The sequence below is a fragment of the Coloeus monedula genome, assembly GCF_965178545.1.
Source record: "Coloeus monedula genome assembly, chromosome: 5".
In the NCBI taxonomy this organism is placed as follows: Eukaryota; Metazoa; Chordata; class Aves; order Passeriformes; family Corvidae; genus Coloeus; species Coloeus monedula.
In genome coordinates, this window is record NC_138785.1 from 14079535 (window position 1) to 14103310 (window position 23776).

At 40.7% G+C, this 23776-nt stretch overlaps 1 protein-coding gene across 1 annotated transcript; it reads right to left on the reverse strand.

Annotated features, from left to right (window-relative positions):
• Nucleotides 1–11013: 11013 nt before the first annotated feature.
• Nucleotides 11014–23776, reverse strand: ABCG2 (ATP binding cassette subfamily G member 2 (JR blood group); the record flags this gene model as incomplete). Its single annotated transcript, XM_082282681.1, has 15 exons — nucleotides 11014–11164; nucleotides 11661–11758; nucleotides 12465–12554; nucleotides 13464–13618; nucleotides 14512–14636; nucleotides 15280–15369; nucleotides 16124–16206; nucleotides 17858–18108; nucleotides 19109–19213; nucleotides 19647–19798; nucleotides 20178–20335; nucleotides 20780–20932; nucleotides 21664–21778; nucleotides 22244–22303; nucleotides 23571–23776. The coding sequence occupies 15 exons, from the start codon at nucleotides 23774–23776 to the stop codon at nucleotides 11014–11016; spliced, it is 1992 nt and encodes a 663-aa protein (XP_082138807.1).

The window sequence follows — 23776 nt, forward strand, 5'->3', positions numbered from 1 at the left end:
ATGCTATGTTTTCATGATTTAAGTGTTCCTGGGATAAACATTCCAGAGGTTCTTAAATAAATACAGCTACTTTGCAGAAAATACGTTATTTAAAAGCACACGGGATTGAAAATCACCAAGTTTTCCTTGGGTGTGACAGGGAAGGGGGCAGAGGAGTTTCTGACAGTTGGGAAAATCTGATCTTGTGCCATGTGAAGCTCTAATCACATCTCAGCTATGTGATCTGTATTTATATTTAACTGAACTGCTTGTGAAATTATTAGGTACATTTCTACATAGATTCTTCTGCTGAGGTGCAGCACAGGATTCCTTTAGGAAGGTGTTCATAGTATAATCGCTGATTTTTAGTATTTAATGCCCTCTCCTTTCTTTGTTACAGAAGCTTTATTTTTGAGAGGAGATGCAACATTGAAATTCTGTTGGTTTCCTATAGAGAGCATTGAGGCAGTGTTTGGAGTTTTGCCTAGGAATATGTTTCCATATGTGGAATGCTGGTTTAGGAGGGAGGCTGTCAATTGTGCTTTTTTCCTGAAGATGGCAGTTGTCTTGTGTTTAAAGACTCAGAGTTGGTGAAAAGGATAATGGAAAGCTACATAATCAATCACATCTCAGCTATTGGTAGGGTATATAGAGGAAAAATGCCAGTTTAACAAAGTATGAGTAGCATGTGTTATGCTGGTGCCTTCTGTCTCAGCAAGCAGTTATTAGCTCTTCGTTCTTGTGGGAGTGCCACTTAGGCAAAGCTTCCGTGTTCCATATATTCTTGCAGTGGCATTGCCTGCATGAGCAGTGGCTCTGAATGCCTTTCCTCTAACCAGAGAACTTGCTAAAACCAAATAGACTTCGTGCCTTTCCATTTTTAAGTTTATGAGAAACCATACGCACAGAAACCTAATTGATGTTAGGTGGAAGTGGAGGAAATTCAGTGTTGGAATTTCATAGTAGCTGTGCCTCGGGAACAGAATTATGTGTGAGAACGGGTTATGATTCTTGTGGGGGTTCTTCTGTGGATTATTTTGTCCTGTATTGGGAAGAAATTCATATCCTTTCCCAAGAGTTCTCATGAACTTGCCAAAACAGTGCGCAGCACAGTGGGTACGTCATTTGTGTGGGATGAGGGCATTCAGATTAAGCTCTCTCTTGCCTTGATTGAAAGGTTTTGCACCTCAGAAACCTTTCTGAGGAAAGCTTTTCAGTGTTGAACTGCATTTCTGACTGTAAACAAACAGACCAAAAAGAAACACCAGCTGTACACATGGCCAGCTGGAGTGCAAGGAAAACAGAAAATACAATACCAAAGCAATTTAAATATACAGAGCCTTGTCTTTATATTCATATCCAAAATGTGTCTTTCAAAATGTAAATTCAGTCACGCGGTTCATCTTTTGTTTGTACTATGTGTTTATTATGAAAATGTTTGCTTTAATAGCTGTATTTGTTGGGGTGTATTTCTGTAACGTGTCGTTACTTGATAACAAACTTCATCTTGAAGTGCAGTAAGTTTCCCTGGGGCACCCATGTGTGTTGACAGTGGGCCTTGCAATAAGTGCATTGCCACTTGAAAAATGTTACAGACATTTTATTGATGCATTTTTCAATTTTAGATTATAGTATCATTTGTCAAAGGTACGGTTTTTGCATAGTAATGTACAGTGTTTGGTCTTATTAGGAAGCTGTTAATTATGCAAGTCTTCTACAATGATCAAGAATGTATTGATCTGTAAAACTGAGCACTTTACTTCCTAATAAACATTTTATATAATCTACAAAGCAAACTTTGTGCCCTGCACTTGGTTTGTTTATGATGAAACATGAAGAATCCTACGTTTTATTTGTGTTGCTTTTATCTCATATCTTATTCTCAGATTATTCTCCCTAATAAAGGGAGTAGAGGGTGTAAATGAGCGCAGAGGACTGGGCTGATCCTAGTGTTTTATTGCCCAAGTAGTCCTTGTTTTTAAGACTTTATTTCAGATTTGTGTTTCTGCAAATGCACAGCTCTGCCTTCTGCTATTTCAGGTAGCAGCTCCCACTGCCAGTAACTCTTCATTACTTCACATTTGCTGTGTAATTTAACTCTTTTTTTTCTCTATTCCCTTTTATTTTTACCCTTGTTTCAGGGAATACTACAGCATCTGGAGGGTTTGAGTAGTGCTTGGAAAGCCTGGGCTCACATGTAACACTCATAGTTCTCTCTTGACAGGTGTCTCACCAGCTTGAAAGTATACTCTATTAATGAAAACTGAATGATTTATATAAATCCATCTCAATCCTTAGTGAAAAATACACATACTGAGTTTATTAAGTATATTAAGCCTTTAGCTTATTTAGCTTTATTAAGTATATTAAGCCTTTAGCACTATAAAAGTCATAGTGTGTGAGAAGTGGGAACCTTTATATTTTTTTATACTGTGTGTATGCTGTAACATTGCTGATTTTGTTAGGTTTCTTTAGGAAGTGCAGTTTGAGATGCATGTTTGGAATAAAAGCTTTCTGGAGTAATTCTTCCATGTCCACAGGCATCACTTGGATGCCTTGTATGTTCAAATATTCTTCTCCAGTAAATCTAAACCAGAAAAACTTGGTCAAAAACTGAGGAAAAGGGGTAAAAAGGTTATGATAAAAGGTCTGCAAGCAACTCTCACTTGTATAACAAGGACTTCCAGGTTTTAAGCACTGATCAAGCAAAATAGGTACAGAAAGGTGAAGTGGCTGCTTAATGGTTCAGGTGGCACACTGACATTCAAAAGAGTTGTCTTTTATTTGTGTCACCTCACACTGATGCCTTAGTACACATTCAGCTGCTTCCAGCTTGGTTCAAAGGGCTGCTACAAACATGCTGCTTAATCACCAGTAATGCTAAAACTGCAGTGGCATCACAAGTTTTCCTTGGATTGGGGGTTCTGGCAGCTCTTCTGCTTTATTTCTACTCCAAGGAATATGCAAGGAGACTGAAACTGCTTCCCAGGAGGCAAAGAGCAGGAAACTTATGCCTTCTGTAATAGGCCTGAATTTGGATGTAGTGTGACAGCAGATTTCCTGCAGGCAGGTGTTCTGGTATTTTGGGGCAGGCCTACCAGCAGTGGAGTGCTAGGAAGAGAGCAAGAAGGGTTTTGAGATTTGGGGAGTGTACTGGATTTGTGTAGCTCTCAAAAAGTTGTTAGTAATAAATGCAGTAAGATTTCCGAAGGACTGATCATGACAATTTCCATCAGCCACAGTTTTGCCAGTGACATTTTGACAAAAGTTTAGACCAGTAAATTCATTCATTTGCAAAGTCTTCAAAAGAGTTGAAGATTAGCAGATATTCACAGGGGACAAAATCTTCAGTAAAAAAATATTCATACGAAACAGATTAACAATATAAAACTCCTATGGAGTCAGAATTTGGTTCAGAAGTCCTGTTCAGATTTTGAGACCTACTTTTAAAAAAATAATAATTTCCAGTGAGAAGAGTTAGGCTTTGTTCTCAGGGCACTCACATTTAAGGTATTTTTGAAATAAAAACTGCCAGAAATGCCTGTGTGCTGTGCACAGGCTGCTGCTTTTCGCTGTTGCGTGGAGAGTGGTGTGATGTAAACTCTGAGAAACACTCAAAGGAAAAGAATGCTCCTTTCAGGCTAAACTTGCAATTACCAGTTCAAGTCTGAGATAAGCACGCTTCTGTACTGCCATCAGCTCTCCCTGGAGCCGAGGTGGACGCTGTCAGAATGAGTTCCCCAGCTCCCCAGTTTCAGATGTCTGTGTGCAGAAAGATGCAGCCATGAGACCTTGTGCTCCAGAAAGGCAGAGCTGGCAGGCACTGGAAAGAAATTTCCATTTCTCTCAGTGTTCCTGTGATGCCAGCTGTGTAATAAAGGCTGTGTTTCCTGGCTTAGTCATTTGAAACAGTTAAGTGAAGAAACAGGTTTGACAAGGGCATTAGCTGTCTTAACTGGTTGTTATTTCATGCCCAGCAAGAAGAGGAGGGAGATGTGGACTGGAAGAGGAAAAGCATTTACGTTCAGGAGACTTTTCCCTTTTTTTATGGCACAGGAAAATGAAAATAAGCTCTGACTGGAGAACTCATTTTAAAAAAGGAGGGAAATATTTAGATTGAAAGAAGCTGTTCTTGTCTGCAAGAACATAATCACAGATTATTTAGCAAATAGAAGTGTGTCACATGGAAGACCCGGGGGAGCAACTCCAGGAGTCTTTGTTGGCATTGCTATTATTTACATTATCAGATTATACTCCCTCCTCCTCCTATTTACATTTTGTGTAAAAAGACACAGCTAAACACAAAGTGAGCTCTTGCACTTCACTGAATGTTCAGGAGGTAGCAAGTTGATGCTTATAAAAATGGCATTTACCAGTTAATATTAGAAAACTATTCACCTTCGACACTTTATTGTGCCATAAATCGAGTCTCCTGATGGGAGAGAATTTGCTGAAAGTCCTTGCAAGGAGTTTAAAAGATAAAGCAAGACGTCTTCTGTAGTTTCAATGCTTCCAGATAGTTGTTTATTAAGTCTTATCAGAGGGACTGAGCCACTAGCGTGACTGTCCTGGGTTGCAGTGTGTTCTATTACCATCCCCATCAGCCGTTGAAATCAGGTGGGGCAGTGTTTCCTTGCCTCCTCCCCCCAGACTATCTTGCTGTTAATGGCCCATCATTATCCTGCCGCATGACTCATAGATAACTCCCTCTGGACTATCATCTGTTAATGAGCCCAATCAACACTTGGCCTCATGACTCATTACCCCATTGTGAGATGCTCCACCCAGAGGGAGGAACCAAGCATCCCAGCGTGGATATAAGCTGAGGCTGAACACCAGAGAGGAGGCCTTTCCACTGGATTTCCAGAGGACAGGAGCTACACAGCCACCACTGGGCCTTCTGAGGAAGAGCAGACCCTCTTTTCTACAGGATCACCGCTTCAGAGGACTGCAGCCACCATTCTAGCAGACTGCTACCACCACCCTGCCTAACAGGGACTCAGGTTGTATCTTGACTCTGTCAGTTTGAACCAGTGTTTTCTTTTAGTTTTTTTTTCTTTCCTTTTCTTTAACTTCCCCATTAAATTGTTATTCTGACTTGGTGCCTTCCACTGGTTTGTTTTCAAACTAGTACAGTGACCCAGGTACAGCATGGAAGGAGGAAGAGTAGGAGTGAGAGCGAGAGAGAGCAATTATCAAGATTTACACAGCCTTTTAAAGATATTTTAACCAATAGTTACTAAAAACGTACATTATTTTTACTTTCTTACCAATTATTCAGTAACACGACTAGGAACTGCAGAATTTTCTATCCAATCATTCCAAACTACTTTTACTGCAGAACATGGAGTGGTAGGAGAAGGAGAAGAAGGTCTAGAGAACAACAACAATCCTCCATTTTGATAATTTTTACTCTTATCTATTTACTATAAAGAGAAGCCTAAAACCTCTAAATTTTTCACCCTGTGACAATCTTACATAGTAGTCTATCACTTAATTCACACCACTGTATTTTCTAGTTGTTGTCTGACTGTTGGTAATTCTTTCCAAGGTTTAAAGCTATACCAGTGTTGTCCAGGGGGGTAAAAACCCTTAAAAACAGGCAGAGAAATATTCTCAGCACTCTGGGTTCCTACAACCTTTTTTTTTTTTCCCCAAATGATGGTGTTCTCTTTTGGGAGATCATTTGTATAAAGTGTGCAAAAAACCTGGCACTGTAGCAAGAAATACTGAATTTTTTCATCCAGGAAAGAAAAGTTTGAATATTTGTAATGTTTATCAGCATCCCAGGGAAAATTTGCAAACTGAAAATACGTAACTACAAATCCATAACAGAGATCATTCGAGGAGGTTTGGTTCACCTTGAACTGATGCAGGTGTGTGTCCAGAAACAATCTCCATCATGTTACCTGCAGTGCCTGTCTGCAGTCATACAGAGTTGGGTATTGCATCCTAAGCACTTGACTCTGTTCCCACTGGGTCAGTGGAAAAGTAATCAGAAGGCAGGTGGCTATTTCATAATCCTGGAGAGTGAGGGAGTGTTGTGTTCTTGAAGAAGCAGGGTGACTAAGATATTGGCAAGGCATCTTTCTTGAGAATGAACCAGACATGACTCAAAACCTTATGGAGGCAAACATTATTTCTCTTGAAATATGAAGGAAATACATGAAACTGGAGGAGCAGAGCTTACTTCTTTTAGCAGGCTAGGTTAGGCTGCCCTTGAGCCTATCCATCTGTTTCCACATGTAAAGAAACTGGTTTTTTGAGGTCTTAATCTATAATTATTTAGTCTCTGAAGACCAGATAAAACATCCATTACTTAATTTTTTTTGTGATGTTGCTATCTTAATTGTTTTCTTTTTTCCTTCTCTAGTGGATATATTTGTCATCATTATTGGCTGTTAACTTCAAATGTCCACCTGACATAAATTCTTTGTGGCTTTTATGTTTTTTTTTTTTTTTGTTTTTTTTTTTTTTTTTTTTTTTTTGATCCTTCCTCTGTGCTGGAACAACACAGAACTGCAAATCTTTTTACTTATTTATTCTCTGCCTTAGTGGAATGCTTCTCTACAAGCACATATCTCAAAGCCTCCTGGAAATCCCAAATTAAATGTCTTTCCTCACAGGTGGTGAGTATATGGCCCACAAGGCTCTTACTGTATCTACCAGCACTGAAGTCAAGAAAGATGACATTTCTTGTGCAGCCCAAAGCATCCAGACAGTGGTAGTGGCTTCATCAGCAAAACATGTAAGCCCAGAGTGAGAACTAGAGGGTCACCAAGCACTCAGGCACTTGTTAAAACTTTGCTTGAACAAATACAATTTAGAAACCCTTGGTACACTGTAAAAAATAAGTCACAAACCCCGAGTCAGTGTCATGGGCCTTTTAGATGTGTCATTTGAAAAGCCAGCAGTCCAAATCATGCAATTGTCCAACTGCATGTAAATATGTTACAGACTCAATTCAGTAACTCACTAACATCAATTTTGAAAATAAGGCAGCAATTGTAAAGATGAAATTTGTTTTTCATACTGTCTAGCCTTCTGCCTCCTCATCAAAAGCCATTCATATTGCTCTGCTACCTGGATTACTGACCTGCTTCAAATTCCACTGAAATAACTCTTCATTAGAGAAGAAGTGCTCCAACAATTTATGTTATTTATTATTAAATATTTTTAGCTACAAAGAAGAAGCTAAAAGAGTAAAAATTGAATACCAGTGATTTCAGTTTTGCCAGTGCCCTTCTGCATATTAAAAGCTCTCAATTAAAACAGGTTTTCTCCTTAGGCTGCTATCAGCACTTAGACTGCCTTTTACTTTTTTCTTATTATTAAATAAACATAGAGCTTTTCCAGGCTTCTCTGAATTAATGGCTTTCAGAACCTGTGTAAGTTTTAAGTATTCTTCCTGGGACATGAGCACTTCAACTGGGTGATGTATTATCTGTATCTACCCAGTTTGCTATCTGTTCTTGCCTTTATGAACATTCACTACAAGGAACAAGCAATTACTCTCAGTTACTGGCACAGAAAATATCAAAACCTTCATTTCTATACTGAAAGCAATAAAATTTGAAAGTGGTATCTTGTAAGATTATTGTTATCATGAAGCTTCGTTCAAACTAATGGAATTAAATGGGTTTAATAACTCTTTAGAAAGTAACAACACTCAGCTTGTGATTTATTTTAATTATTTTAAAGTAGTTCAGATGGAGGATGTAAAAGAAGAATCTTCATCCAGACTGAATACTCTAAAACCTAACTGTAAGTAAGTCTTTCAAAGCTTCCAAGAGTCCAAATTAAAGTACTTCCTGTCAAAGTGTAAGCAAACTAAAGAGGAATTTTCATACATGAAAACATGTTTTCAGTCGAGCTAGTGATATAATCAGAATCATTAAATTCTGTACATCACACATTTTAAATGCTAAATGCAAATGACAAAAAGCTCAGGAAAACTGATGGTATCAGGCAGTTCTGTCATTTTTAAGCCCGAGCAATGCATGAGTCTTAACACCATAAACGACTTGATCCATGGTACCCTCTTGCTAAGCTCCTACCGAAAGGAGCAAATGTCAGGGATAATTCAGCTCCTAAACCAGTTGCAGTGGAAAGCAGGGATCATTTCAAGACCAAATTGGAGCAGATTAATGAAAAAAAGGCTTAATGAGCCATGTACCCCTAAAAGAATGCTGGACAAATCCATCCCTAATTAGAGTGGGGAGATAAAAAAGACTGTGAGAAACAAGTCAGGACCATTAACCTTGGGCTATTAAGGAGGTTCTTGAGAGTCTAATTCTTGTCACAAGGTCAAGCTTTTACAAAGCAATTATTAAGGATCTCCATAGTATCAACATACAGGCACACACACGTACTCAAAGCCTTTTAACCTCAGGGATTCTGGACTCGTTTCCCTTCTCTTAATTTTCCCCCCTGCTTACAGTGCTTGTAAAAGTACATGTTAGAGTTATTATATTACGCATTATTGAGGTGTCTCCTGGCTTTTGCAAGCAATGTAGTTGTACTAATCAGTCCCAAACTAAAGGGGAGAACCAGATATATCACAGAATAATAGAATGTTTGGGATTAGAAGGGACTTTAAAGATCGCCTAGTGCCACCCCCCCCTTGCCATGGGCAGGGACACCTTTCACTAGAAAATGTAAAGTACAGTGCTGGATAAAAAGAGAAAAATAAAAGCTTCATTTAAAGGCTATAGTGTGACAGAGAAGTCTGACATGACTACTACTCTAATTTCTGCACATGCAACTGGGGTATAGAGTTTTACAAGTTTACAGAGTTAAATATTGGACAGTGCTGGAAGAAATACTTGTTTTACATAAATATGTGCTTATAGATGACCAGCTGCTGAAATTAGTAGTAGAAAGCAAGAAGAGTTTAGGAGTTATGTGGTAAATATTATCTGTGCAATAGGGTGTCAAAGCCAGTTCAAAATGTGAGTAGTTCAACTTTGATTATTTCCTTTCTCAGAAACCACTGCTGTATACTGAAATTATTTTCTTTTCTGATTGGAACACTGTCTGATCACATTTGTAACTTTTTAAATGTTGAAATTACAAGGACCAGCTGCAATTAGCTGGGCTGTACATTTCTACATTTTTAAATCTGTGATGATTTTATTTTTCTCTTTTTTTTCCAAAGGCAAAAATTCTGCTTTCTCTTCTTTGTAGTAACAGGACCTGGAGTACCTTTCCTGTCAGTTTTTTTTTGAATAACCACATAGCTGTTATCTCCTCACTGTTTCCTTCTGCTTAAAAAGGACAGATGTGTAAGTAAAATAATGGTACAGAACACTCTCTCCCAATTTTTTGTGCTCTGAAGCTTTCATTTTCCCCAGCAGCATGACATCTTATCAAAAAAGCAGTACAATAATTAGTGATTAGATCAACATGAATCCTAATGTCATATGTATGAAGATGTTTAGAACACGTGAGCTGCCCAAAAGCTTAGATAATTTAATTGATGTATAAGCAGCATCCCAGCTCTGAATGTTATGGAAAGATAAAAGCTGAATTTTCGTCTATATAAATCTCATAGAGATTTTTACAGATAGCCTCTAAACTTGCCTTAAAACTAATCTAGCCTCAGAAAATTTTAATAAAATATTCTATTGGAAGTAGATTACCATCCTGCAAACAACATATTCTGGTTGCTTGTTCTCAAGCTGTGCTTTTGCCATACAGGAACGGGGAGGCCTCAATTCAGTCTGCAACTTCCTCATGAGGGAAAGAGAAGGGGCAGGCACTGATCTCTTCTCTGTGGTGACAGTGACAGGACACCAAGGAAATGGCCTGAAGTTGTGTCAGGGGAGGTTTAGGCTGGATGTCAGGAAAAGGTTCTTCTCCCTGGGGCCCTGGAACAGGCTCCCCAGGGAAGGGATCACAGCAGCAGCCTGACAGAGCTCAAGAAGATTTTGGACAACACTCTCAGGCACGGGGTGTGACTCTTGGGGTTTCTGTGCAGAGCCAGGAGTTCGACTTGATGATCCTTGTGGGTCCCTTCCATCTCAGGGTATTCTATGATTCTAAATCTCTTACAGGAATAAGGTCTTGTAAGTTTGTTTCTTATGACCTACACAAACTGGGGCAAACACTGCAGGAGCAATGAGAACAACAGTAACAGCCCAAGAAAGAGCTGTAAAGTTGTCTTCTATGCATTTTTATGTGCTTACTGTGCATAACTCTTCAAATAAAGAAGGAGATGATCTAGCGTTGCTGCACATGGCCAGGGAAAAGCTGGCCTGCCAGGAAGGGATTGCTGCTATCTATGGACCCTTACAAAGGTGCTACCATCCTGCTTAGTCATGCACTTGAAATTGGTCACCATAAAAATGACTAAGAACTAATCATGGCAGCAGCACAAATGGGACAGTGAAGATGACTTGCAGTTATGCAGAGGAAATACAAATTTCAGGACAAGGATTATGGGAATTGGCGCAGTAAGTCAGAACACCTTTATTTAAAAAAGTGCTTCTACCACTTGAGTGAGGCAAGAAAGGCTTGATGGCATCAATAAGTACATTCTAGAGCAGTAATGATTCCCAAATAGAAAAGGGCACTGGGATGGAGAGGATTTTGTCCCTGTCTCACATATCCTGTGACCACTTAAGCAGCTGAGACTGTGTTGGTGTCCTGATAAGCATCACTTTGGACTGAATTACTTGGTGGTGAAGGTAGGTGCTAATTAAAGCATGGTACCACTATTTTTTTCAGGTTAAGCCACTGAACATTAGTTATAGTGTTTGGCAAGTTCTTAGTTAGAACATGCAGAAAGGCTGAATAGTCTCTTGAAGAAATGAATAGCTGTACACTTTTTGTGGCAAAGAGGAGTGAGCCGTGCTAAACATCTTGGCAGAGGAAATTGACAGTAAGTATTTAATATACAAGGATGGCATTCACGTTGTTGACTTGGATAATAATAAAAGTACAAAGAAAGGTGTCTTTAAAAATAATCAAGTCAGTTGCACAGTCAGTTCACCAAACTACTGAACAGTGGGAATTGCATCTTTCCCTCTGGTTTTAAGAGAACTTCTTCATGAAGTGCAGTTTCAGGTAAGCGATGATAAGGAAGATTATTGTCATGCAGGCCAGAGCCAGGTGGTTCTGCCACAGGCCCCAGGGGCTCCAATCGATGCCTTGACTCTCCAGATACTCCTCTCCAGTACAAGTCCTACAGAAAAATACACACACATTGATAAACTTAGTCACTTTGTAAACCAGTCAGCAGGAACTAGGAAGATCTTTGGAAGTTGTAGTGTGATTACATGCAGGTAGTAGGCCAGGCAAACACCAGCTGTGTGTCAGTGGTTAATTTTCCATTTGTAAATTTGCTTTTCTTGCACCTCCAGTTTCACGTAGGAAGCCGAAATGGATTTTGTGAGGCTGTACAATTGTAGTGTATGTGTGCATAGCTCTCACTGAATACAGTTTGAAGAAAAGTGAGAAGCATAATGCCAGATATTTCTAGTGTTACAAGTACTAAATATGACAACAAGGAGAACGTTCCATGCAGTCAGAATGCAAAAACCCAGTCAAAGGTTCATTTTCCATGTAAAAACTCACAGATTCTCTGGCCATCAGTGAGTATCTCTGATACTCAGACTAATGTTCTGGGACTTCTAAAGTTACTGATGGTGGGACTCTTTTCAGTGTACCAAAATACTTACGACTGGCCTATCTGTTGATATCTACTCTCACTGCTTAAAACTGTGTTGTTACTGCTTTTGCAGAAGTTCAGATTAGTCAACTCATTGATCTGTAAAGCCTTTTAAAATAAAAGAAACAATGACAACAGAAATTAGTAGGTAAAGGAATGATACATTAACAAGATGAGATATAATGCAATCAAAATTCATTCTAAAAATGTGATGGTATCACTATTATATGGGCCAAATCCCCATTTTTTTAGCAGAGTAGCAGAGTTCTCTTTCTTTTAAGAGAGGAATGCATGCAGCCCACACCCTCTAAAGCATGCATCACAACAGGCTTTACCACCTCCCCTAGGCCAGACTGTTTCTGCACAGGCATAGTAAAGACCAAATTTCTCTGCAATATATCACCCTGGCTTAAATTTTCACAAATTAGGAGAAAAGCTTTAGCCTGACAAGTTTTTTATTTGATTGATGGAAAAGACAAATAGAAGATTTTTAATTTTTGGGGGGGGGATAACATTGTTCTTTACTTTGAAACATTTCTGTCCAGCTGAATTCCAGTGGATGTAGTAGCTGTGTCTCTCATATGAGGTGTTTTCAAATTATAGAAATGAGGTCTTGTAAACAGCAGTGGGTGCTGGTTGATGAGAAGTCCTTCTTGTTTCAAGGTACTGCACAACACTCAGAGGTTGTTGTACTTAATTAGCTATCCTTTTGCTCATTAGGCCATCAAGTTTGAAGATTTTTTCATCATTATTAAAGACATTCCTTTCTAGCAAACCATTTCCAGGTTTATAGACAGGAAAACAGAGCACTTACTGTCATTCCATATCGAGGGATGCTAAAGTATTTGAGCCAGGAGAGCCAGGACAGGACGCTTGTGAGATTGACCAGCAACCCAGAGAAAAGCTAGATGCAATAATTACAAAAAAAAAGCCACAACAGCAAGAAAAACAAATTACAAAGTACATGTTTTTATCATGTGTTCTTCTCTAGCTCTTGACTTTGCTTCTTCAGATAAAAAAGAATGGGAAGGCATTCCTAGAGGAAGAAACTCTTCCAGTAGAAAAACAAGAGATAGGGAAGGATTTATATGTTACCAAGGTTTGGGCCATAACCTCAGATCCTTCCCCCAAAATGAGTAACAGGGAATGCTTTCTCCTGAGCAGGAAACCCATGTGCTTCCTGTCTGGGGGTCCCACACGGGTTCACGTGAACTCTTCTGCTCCACCATGTGCAGGACTGCCGGAGGTGTGCTCTGGGTTTTGCCAGGGTTCCCTGAGCCTGAGGCAATGTGGATTTTGGCTGTGGGTTCAGCGCTGCTGCCTTGTTTAAGGTGCCTGTCTCCTGACTGTGGCTGTCTGTGTGTTGTCCAGTTTAACATGCTGAAGGTGGGCTCTGCAGCTGAGGAAGACAGCTGGGGTAATGGTCTCAGAAAGCAGGGGGCTGCAGGGCATGTTCTCAGCCAGATACATTTGCTTTTCACAAAGTTAAGGGAGAGAGAATGAAGTGTAGCCCCAAGTGGCTTTCCTACTTTTCAAGTAGTTTGGTGGCTGCCAGAGGCACTCACAAGAGGAACAGGAACCACTCTCCCCCTCACACCCAACCCTCCAGCCCCCCACTTCTTGTTAAATCAAAGGACAAATCAGAATATTCCACCCCGCAGCATCAGGATACTCAAATCAGACAAATCAGGATATGTTGACCCCAACAGACTTTTTGCAGAATTCAGCTGAACTCTGGGCTAGTAGGATTTCTGCATTTCAGCATTTCTGGGATTTCAGGATCCAGTCTAGAGAACTGAACAGTGCTACTCACAATCATAAAAACAAATGTGATAGTCATGAGTAGATTTGCTATGGCGACCACGCTCTGTCCTGCTGCAATGGCAAGTGCCATGGAAGTGGCTGTGTAGGACACCATCACAAGGGTGAACATCATTATAAAGAAGGCTTCTACTGTTGGTTTCAAACCTTAAAGATCAGAACAAGAAGGGTTTCAGTACAATCCTGCTGAAAGCTGTGCCATAACCTGAACACTATCCTGACTTTCCTAGTGTGTCCTGCCAACAGAATACACTTTGTTTGCCAGCATAGGCTGTGTCACTGAGACCCAAGACTGCCACGGTGCTTGTGTCTGTCCTGACAGTGGAGGACAGGATGAATAAGTAGTATGCCCAAAACTGCAGTAACAGTGAGGATAGCAGAATGTGTAGAAGTACTGTACTTCATACATCCAAAGTGACTTGAAGTTGTCCATCAAAGGAGAAACTTCTAGTGCACTTCCGTGAGCAGCAGCTGTACAGCATTCCATTAGTTTCCAGCAGAGAGCTCTCCTAAACAACCTAGCGGCCTTTGGGTGGCTATGGATTTGTTAGCAAGGCCTGTCTCACTCCAGTTTCACAGTCTGAGAGCCTCTTGCTGATGTGTCCTTGTGTCCCATTGCTTGGGGAAAAACTCAGACCCAAGCCTACAAGCTGGTATTAATTCACACAGTATTAAGATCTTAAAACAAAACCTTTTCCTTTAGGTGTTCTTGCAAGGATCAGAAAAGTAAAGCAATCAGAAGCCAAGATGGCTGTAGATGAAAAGGAATAGATCAAAACTATGTGGTAATGGTTATGGCTTCCTTCTAGGGACAGTGGAGATGAGACATGTCACAGATTCTCTGATGAATGCTTAAATCTTTGTGCCTTTTCTGTAGAAAACAACATGGTGTGCTACAAGTAAGCTCAGTAACCACTACCATGCCAGTGTAGGGCTTAAACCTATATAAATATCCATGTGTACATACACATCTATCAAGTGCACGTGCCATGCTGATTTATTGAGGGGGTTGGAATGAGGCTGTAGGTGGCCATACTTGCCTAGCATGAAGTAAACTATGCAGGTGAAGATGATGCTGGGCAGAGTCCTTATGGGTATTAAATCAGCCATTAGCTTTGCTATGAAGTATGAAGACGTTCTGTAGTACCCACTGATATATTCATGTCTGAAACACAGAGATAGGTACAGCACATTACAAATTTAACCACTAAAAACTAGTTTTATTATTTTCACCCGGAGACAAATGAATTCTAGCTCAAAATGGATGAATTTTTCTTCTCAAAATGGAAGAAAATCTTTCATACTTAGGCTGTAATGCAACTGTCCAGTAAGCCACACACTACAGAACTGGTGACATTTTCATATGCAAATAAACATGGGGATTTGTGCACATGATTTTTAGTAAATTTATGTGTCACGTCATTGAGACAGAGAGGTAAAGTTGGGATAATTTTCATATTTTTTATGCCATAATATGCATAGCTTTAAAAAATCCAGTTAGATTATATCCATTGCCCTCACTAGCAAATCAAAAACTTATTAATCAATGCCAAAATTGAGTATTTCAAGGGTTTTTTTCCTGCCGTGTCAATAATATTAATCTCTGAGCCATTGGTAATCATAGGTACCTTTTGGGGTGTTTGCAGACAACTTACTAGCAGACTACCAGAGTACGTTTGCAATGAGCACTATCAGTGAAATAATTTGAAAACTCTGTACTAGCTGTACTTAAATGACAGCTACAGCATGTCAGACAATCTCACTGTCTAACGGTAGTGCCTGATAACCTTTTTGTATGCTTTACTTACATAAATATCTTTTTTTCCACGACAAAGAGTTCAATAGCTGAGATGCTGCTGAAACACTGGTTGGTGGTCAGAAAGAACATTGCACCCACTCTGCAAAATAGAAAGCAGTTGTTGAAAATGGGATGTAAATGTAGTGTTTCCACTACAGAGTAGTTTTTGGCATGCAAGGATGGCACATTTTCTGGTGCAGTCAAAGGACAGAAAATCAACTGAGTTGGTTTTTGTTTGTTTGGGGTTTTTTTTAGTTTTTTTTTGAGGGGTTGTGGTTTGTTTTTTTTCTTAATGCAATTTCCTGACTTGTTGAATTCTGATTCTTAGATTGTGAGGCATTGGTCTGCTGCAAACTGTGAGGAACGAAATAAGCAGTATGAGAAGTAGTCTTCACCTGTCCACAAAAAAATTTAAGGCACTTCATACCCACTTTAAAACTTGGCCATTTTTAAGTAAATGCTATGAAGTGTTTCAAGGTTAAGAACGCAGAGGTTTCATAGTTGCAAACTCACGTGTCAGGTCAGGTACATACCCCTGTCAAAATGATACATAGACCAGCATAATTTGAAAATCTAGCTTTAGGTGGCTTACTGCTGGTAAATTCAGGTGTGTGAATAGAAAGAGTTGCAAGATTAAAGCTTTAGGTTTAAGTAGCCACAAGTCTGTACATTTTAACCCTCTCAGTTCTGCAGGGACCTTGCTAGAGGGACAAAAGCACATCCTCGCTTCCAAGACACATAGACTTGGCCTTACCTACTGATGTGAAGGGAAGCACTTGCTTTAAAGAGGTATTAGGCTCCTTTAAAGGGAGCTTTATCAAATTTTTGAGTATCCATTACCTAGACTGACTGACCTGTTCTGTAGTCCAGTAGAGTCCTCTTTAAGTCCAAAGAAAATGGCACCTACAATCAGTCCCAGAAAAGCTGTAACACACACCTAAATGGGAAAAAGAGAAAAGAGGAGGGAAAGTATCATTATCATTGCTTCAGTATCATTTCCTGAATGCCAGGATGAGGAAGACAGCTTATTTTCATGCTCCACAGTGTGTAATTACTGGGCTCTATCAGACATCATATTAATGGGATTGTTTTTAACAAGATGCTACAACAGGACTGCAGATGTGCTGGTATTTGCAGTCTGTAACTATTTAAATAGTAGAGATAACAGCTACCTCAAGGATGTCAATTAAAAGACTAAAGTGTGTGCATCACACGTTTTAAATGCTAAATGCAAATGACAAAAAGCTCAGGAAAACTGATGGTATCAGGCAGTTCTGTCATTTTTAAGCCCGAGCAATGCATGAGTCTTAACACCATAAACGACTTGATCCATGGTACCCTCTCGCTAAGATCCTGCCAAAAGGAGCAAATGTCAGGGATAATTCAGCTCCTAAACCAGTTGCAGTGGAAAGCAAGACCAAATTGGAGCAGATTAATGAAAAAAAGGCTTAATGAGCCATGTACCCCTAAAAGAATGCTGGACAAATCCATCCCTAATTAGAGTGGGGAGATAAAAAAGACTGTGAGAAACAAGTCAGGACCATTAACCTTGGGCTATTAAGGAGGTTCTTGAGAGCCTAATTCTTGTCACAAGGTCAAGCTTTTACAAAGCAATTATTAAGGATCTCCATAGTATCAACATACAGGCACACATATGTACTCAAAGCCTTTTAACCTAGGGATTCTGGACTCGTTTACCTCCACACCAACCATTTATTCACTCATTATATAAACCATGATGAAGATAATTTATACCCCTGGATACAGGCCAATTTTTCTATTGGCTTCTCTAGAACTGCTGAGAATTGCAGTGGGAGTTTTGGTGGTGCTGTGACGGCAGAGTTTGGTCCATGAATTAGGGGATTCCCGAGGATCAGTCACTCTGCAGAGACCAGCCGTACATTCTTTATTTTTGAAGGCAATGTGCAGCTTTGAAGGAGTCAACACTTTTGGTGTTGATCCTTCTGAAAAAGCAGCACTAACAGAGCCTGGTGTTTATCTTCCATGGTGGGTGTTAGACCCCATTGTGGACTTCATGACACCTCATCCAGATGACATCATCACCAGTATGAACAGCCAAATGACCAAACAGCACACACATTACGAGACTGTGAAAATATTTTTGCACTTGAGCCAACTGCCAGCACTTCATTTTGTGCTGAAGTTTAATTAAGTATTCAAATGCAGTCTGTTAACTTTTCCTGACAGGGGAAAGGATTTGAGGCCAAACCCCACAGTGCTGAGTCTGGACAATTAGAGTCAAATCTGAAGAATGTTCTTGAGAAAATGTGTGAAACTGCTTGGGACCTAATGTGCTTCTGGCTGGGAGCAGCAAAATGCCCTGCTGGGAAGGGTCTTGCCTCCCAAAGTCTTTCACTAGTCCAAACTTAATTACTGAACAGTCCAACATTTGGGAGCATTCAGGACACCTTCTTTCCCCACATTCCTAGATCTTGAGCACTCTTTCTTCAGATGCTTACTGCAGTCAAAATATCAAGAGGCAAAACCATCCCAATGATTTGCCTGATAATCCAGGAGCTGAATAAATTCAATGTATACAACAAAATTATAGATGCAAATAGCCTTACCTGAGCTATGGAAGCCTGAGGGTTTCCTATCAGATTTTTAAATGTGCGCCTGGACACCCATTTCAGCTGGTGAAGGAAGGAATTGGCATATGTGATTTGCCGGAAAATTCCTTTGGTTTTCATTTTATTTCCTGAAGAAACGCTCTCTAAATATGCTTTTGTTTCTCGGTAGTAGGCAGAGTTGGAGTATTTTTCTGCTAACTGTTCAGCCACTGTTTTATCATATTCAGAGCGTTCTTCAGTGCTCTCTGCTGAAAAGATTAAAAAACCAGAAGAATTAAGATGCACATGTAGTTCCAGTGATTCACTGCACTCAGTCCTGTAGCAGGCAGTTCATAAGAGTCTGTATAAATAAGACCAAACCTCTGTGTTTGTCTGTGCAACCTGTCCCACAGGCAGCAGCCTCTCAGCACTCTGACCAGGCAAACCCCTGTCTGCCCAGGGAGTTTCAACCTGGCAGCAATATGGCATTTAATGAAAAAATTATTTTTACATCCCCTTTGCCCCCAAAAGTTTCTGTAAGTGATCTGTTTCACAGATCTGATTACATAATCCTGGACTTCCCAGATTTTTGATCCAGGTAATCCTGCATGTTTCTAATTTGGTCATAAATAAATTTCAGCTGGACCTCCTTTTTTTCTCAACTATAGTGCAGTGTGGGCTTTTCCAATGGCAGATATGATGTGTGTTGCCAGTTATAATATTTGCCAGACCCTGATCACAGCATTTTTGTAAAATGATGGCTGCTCCTTTGGTAAAGATATAGTGAAACTGTGTTTGGGCACACAGAGTATTCATTATTTCATTTGCCCTTTCACTCCTGGGAAAAGAGGTAAGCTATTAGTGAGTGGCAGCAAAAAAGGATGAGAAAACATGCTCCATAAAATAGGTGAGAGCTGATTTGTTAGTTTGGGGATAATTTCTGCCTTTGCACAACTTCAGGGAAACATCAGGTGAGCAGTGGTACCCTATCTCTACCCCTTCCCACCCTGCTCAGAGGAAGGAAAACAGTAATTTCCTAATGGAAAAACTGTTCCATTAGGTAAAATATGCAAGTCATAACTGCATCAAATTATGTCCTTAACTGGAACAATTGTCCTGGTTTATTGTCTCTGGTTCCGCAGGACTTCAGCTGCTTTGCCTTGAAGATGAAAGAAGCTCTTTCTCTGTGCTGAGGGTTAACAAAACAGTTTCTTAAATTCCCATTCCCACACATGTTAGGACAACTTGACTCAGCTCTGGGTTTCATACCTGTGTTACTTTCATCAGCCTTGTTCATTGCCACAGCGGTGGAGTCTCCATTGATGACGTCCAGGAAAAAGTCTGCGGGGTTGTTGTAGGGCTCGCACTGGTAGCCTGTGGTGACAGTGTTAAGAGCCCTGAGTGGGGTTGTGTGACTGGCCAAGGGCTGTGCTTGGCTGTCAGGAGCACAGCCACACATCCTGCCCACGGAGCAGTCTGCACCAAGGGCGTGGCAGCCTTCAGAAAGTCCATGATTTCCTGAGGGATGAGCAGCACTGCTGGGCAGCACTGTCAGCAAAAGCGAGGTGACGGCTGGCAGCATGCTCTTCCCAGACCTAGCCTGGGCTTTCTCTAATTAAGATGCACCCAGGAACAGCTCATCCAAATCCACATGTGGGTCAAGAGAGGAAACACCCAGGGAAATGCTCAGCCTGTTACAATGCTGGGCTTGCTTGGACACACTGTGTCCAATTCCGGCCCAGAGCTACTGGCATTTTACTCAAGCTGGTGCAAACCAAAGTTTGGCCCTGCTGGAAGCTGAGCTCACCGATGGACTGGAAGTACTGGATGGCATGCTGGGCCGGGCCATGGTACAGCACTCTCCCTGCAGCCAGCAGTGTCAGGCTGTCAAACAGTCGGAATATGGAGTACCGAGGCTGGTGGATGGAGAAGATGATTGTCTTTCCTTGTTTTGACATCCTGAATGTGAAGAATGACAGAGATGTCAGCTTTGAGAATTGATTCAGTGTTTAGAATTTGAGAATAATAATGAGTTTGAAAGTTCAGTTAAGTCTTGATGAAGTCTGATTAAGTTGCTATGCCAGAGAAGGGAGAAGAAAGGGGAAAAAAGAAAATATTTGGGCCAAATTTACAGTGTCTGTGTGAGAAAAGAATTCTCACTTTGGAGAGAGAGAATTAACAGGTTTTTTCCTACCCTCTTTGCATCCTTGGCTCACTGGTAAATAATTAGATGTCTGAACTCCCTGTTTGCTCATTCTAACTGTAATTCAAGTCAAATACAACTGAAGTACAGCAGAGTGGAGTGCTGAGAATGGGAAGCTGTTTCCAAGGCCATCACCTTTTCAGTAGCAGTAGGACAGCGTTAGCAGTGCTGGCATCAAGTCCTGTGGTTGGCTCATCCAAAAACAAGATGGCAGGATCCGTGATGAGCTCCATCCCAATATTGGTCCTTTTCCGCTCTCCTCCAGACACCCCGCGAGAGAACTGGGTGCCAACCTGATAGAAAACAAGAAACTTGTCTTATTTGGCCCAAAGAGAAATCCTTGAGTGAACAGCATCCTTCCCACACGGCAGTATTTAGGGAGAGTTGTAAGGAATTTTGGCCCTACTCTCAGGAGCAGATGTAAATGTTATCTCACACACAGCCTGGTTCTTAATGTTAGTATTGCTGGAGGTCTTGTCTTTTTCTCCAATCACTACCTTTCTCTTTCACCTTTCACCTTTCCCTTTCCTTTTCCCTTTCCCTGCAGTGTAATACCATATGGCAGCATGAGCACAGTCTGTACAGATCTCCGTACAGAAATGTTATTAATTACTGTGTTACTGAAACAGCCTGTTGAAGTTTACTTTTTTTTTATTCTGCCATGATGAGCCATTTGATTAATTAATAAACCACTTACTACTGGATCATGGTTTAAGCACCTTGTTTACAGGCCTTACCTTGGAATCTGCCACTTTGCTCAAACCCAGTTCCTTGATGATCTGATTCACTCGTTCATCTTTTTCCTGCTCCTTCACTGACTTTGGCAAGCGAAGTGCTGCTGAGAACTTCAGGTTTTCTCTTACAGTCAGGGTTCCCATCACTACATCATCCTTCATTAAAAAAAAAGGTAGATACTTAGTGGTTGCTCAGCAGTTTCTATTTATTCCTCTGAGAACTGCATCTACCTATGTTTTATGCTGTCCTTGCATGCAGAGGAACAGTAGCAGCAGCCAGAACATGCAGTAAGGTGCATCTTCAATGCCTGTGTCATAGCAGAGAGTGGATTTCATGTATGTAATTGTATTTGCCTTAATTCATAAAGCAATGCCATATAGGAACAGCCTCCATCATGCATGATATCAAAACGCATAAAGAGCAAAGTGCTAAAAACTATCCCTTATGAATTCTTACCTTATTCATTTTTTTGGAGGTGTCAAGGGAGAGACTGAAGGGCTGAAGGGGCCTAAGGAGTAACTACAGCTCAGGTCATTATCACAGTGTGTTTGTCAGTGCAGCCTCAGCCCACCACAGGTGAGAGCAGGGAGAAAAGAGGGAAGGAAAACAGAGGTTGGGTCCATGTGGGTTAGGATGAAGGTGTTCCCAACTTGTTTGTCAAAGGAGGAAGGAGGGGAGGTTTTTAGATACCATCTTCTTGTCTCTTGCAAAGGGAACCTGTCAATTGCAAGAAGTTGAGATTTACATGTGGTTTGAGAGACTGCCTTTCTGTAACATGCTGACTGCAATTTTAAGGAGTTTTCCTAGATTCTTGGGTCAAGGCAAGATATTTGCAACACAGCAGCAACTTCTCCCAGTAGAATCCGCAGTGATAAAAATTACTTACCTGTACTACGTACCCAGAGGTACATTTAAAGTTGGCAGGCTGAGGAGCTCCATTGATCAAAATGTCACCAGAGAGCCCATTGGGATCCTTCCTTGCAGCCAAAATGTCGAGCAGCCTAAAGGGAAATTTGGTTACTTTGTCAGATGAACATGCAGGGGGCAAAGCTCTCTGAACCATAAACCCAGCTCACGGAACGAAGAGCTACCTAAAAGCGTATCACATTAAATGTTTGCAATTTAGAAAACCCCCAGCAACTTCCAAGGACTGAGTTTCTTTTGTCCTGGTTTCCTAAGGAAATGAGATCTGTGCAGTTTCGTGTCCATTTTTTCAATCACTTGATTTTAAGCTAGAATGGTGTGTAAGGAGCAAGTGTCAGCAAGGTGTGGACTAAAACTGAATTTCACCTTTCTCATACAAACTGATTGCCTTTTTTGAATTCAAGTATTTCTCGGAAAACAGTGAGGTTTGCACAGACCTAAATAAAAACTCTTTCTCTGAAAGAGAAGTGCATTATGCTAGAAGTGTGCAGTTTCATTTCCCCCGTGGGGTAATTTCTGTGGAGGGCAAAGGGGGCACTTACGAAGATTTACCACTGCCAGTAGGTCCCAAAATCGCATTCAGTCCTGGTTTCATGATGCCACTGTAAGACAAAACAGATAGGTTTTACAAAATAATTAGGGTGGGGTTATTTCTTTGCCTGTTTCAACTGGTAGGCCAGTGTAACTTATCTGTACTACTACTTTCTGCATCCCATTAATTTTGGAATTAATAAAGATGCCTAATCACAAGCAATATTTATGATCAGATTTCACCTTAACTTTTATTCCTAAGCACAGAAACATGACTAAAATGTAGCAAAATATGTACATATATTTTTACCCCATGGATCTCTACAAGAGAAGCATGCACTTGCTTTAGCCATATTCTGTTCTCTCAACAGAGAGAATAATGGTCCCTATAGACAGAATAAACTAGGGATTTGTCTGTACTTAAAATGCAGTTGATAGTTTCTCTGTATCTGGCATTAAAGCCCCATGAAACTCAAAAGCCAGATGGAAAAAGTCACAAATGACCCATGTGAGTCAACTGAGGTACCACAACACATGGCTTTTGAGGAAAGCAACAAAACCTTTAAGAGCTCATGTTTAGCAGGTGTGGAAATTCCCTGAGCAAAGAGCAGGACAGACAGAGTTACACAAAAGGGTGAATATTTATGATAGAAACTGGAGTTGGAGAGCTGAAAGTCACGGGTAATTTGAAATGGCATATTGTATGAACACTTGCCACTGAATTTACTGAACTGTGAATGGACAAACTTTATTCACTGATTATTTGAACAAAGGCCATAATGACATGACTGCTTTACTGCAGTAGTGCTCACTGTTGGGGAAAAAACACCAAAAGAACTCAACAAAAAAATGCCATAAACCCAGAAACCTTTACATCTCTTCAAAGTTAACCTAACCTTCATATATATTAATGTGTTAAACATTTTAAGTTAAACCCCCCCAAAAATTAACCTTTCCCAAGGCCACCTGAGGGAAGGAGACACAAGTGTGGGGGACAGGCTGTTGGTATCTCAGCTAAACACCCTGGCACAGTAGGAGGATTGCCAGGTAGTGTAGAGCGAGCAGAGCTGGCTGGTGTGCCTCGTGCTGATAGCAACCAGGAGGGCTGTACCCCAGGGCCAGGGGAAGTGAGCTCTCTGATGTACAGACTCAGCCCAGTGACTGAGGGCCTGGGTTTAAGCACAGCTGGCAGCAAACACAAGGCAACCACAAATACAAATAATTCTTCTAAATCTCAATCTGCATATTGTGCTGAATGGCTCAGTGACACGAGTGAAGTCAACTCTCTGGGCAGAAATAAAACCTACATGTATTCTAGAGAGATGTTTAAATACGTACTTGACATCTCTCAGAACTTCTTTATCAGCGGTTTTTCGGAAACACAGGAACCCAGTCTTTGTCTTCACACGGTAGCAGATGTTGTGGAAGGTGAGCACACTTCCTGCCTTGCCAGCAAAGTCTGGTGAGGACTGCTTTCTGCTGGGAATGCCATTTGTACTGGAGTCTGACATCTGAATGCATAGGTGTGGCTGGCATTCTGCCAT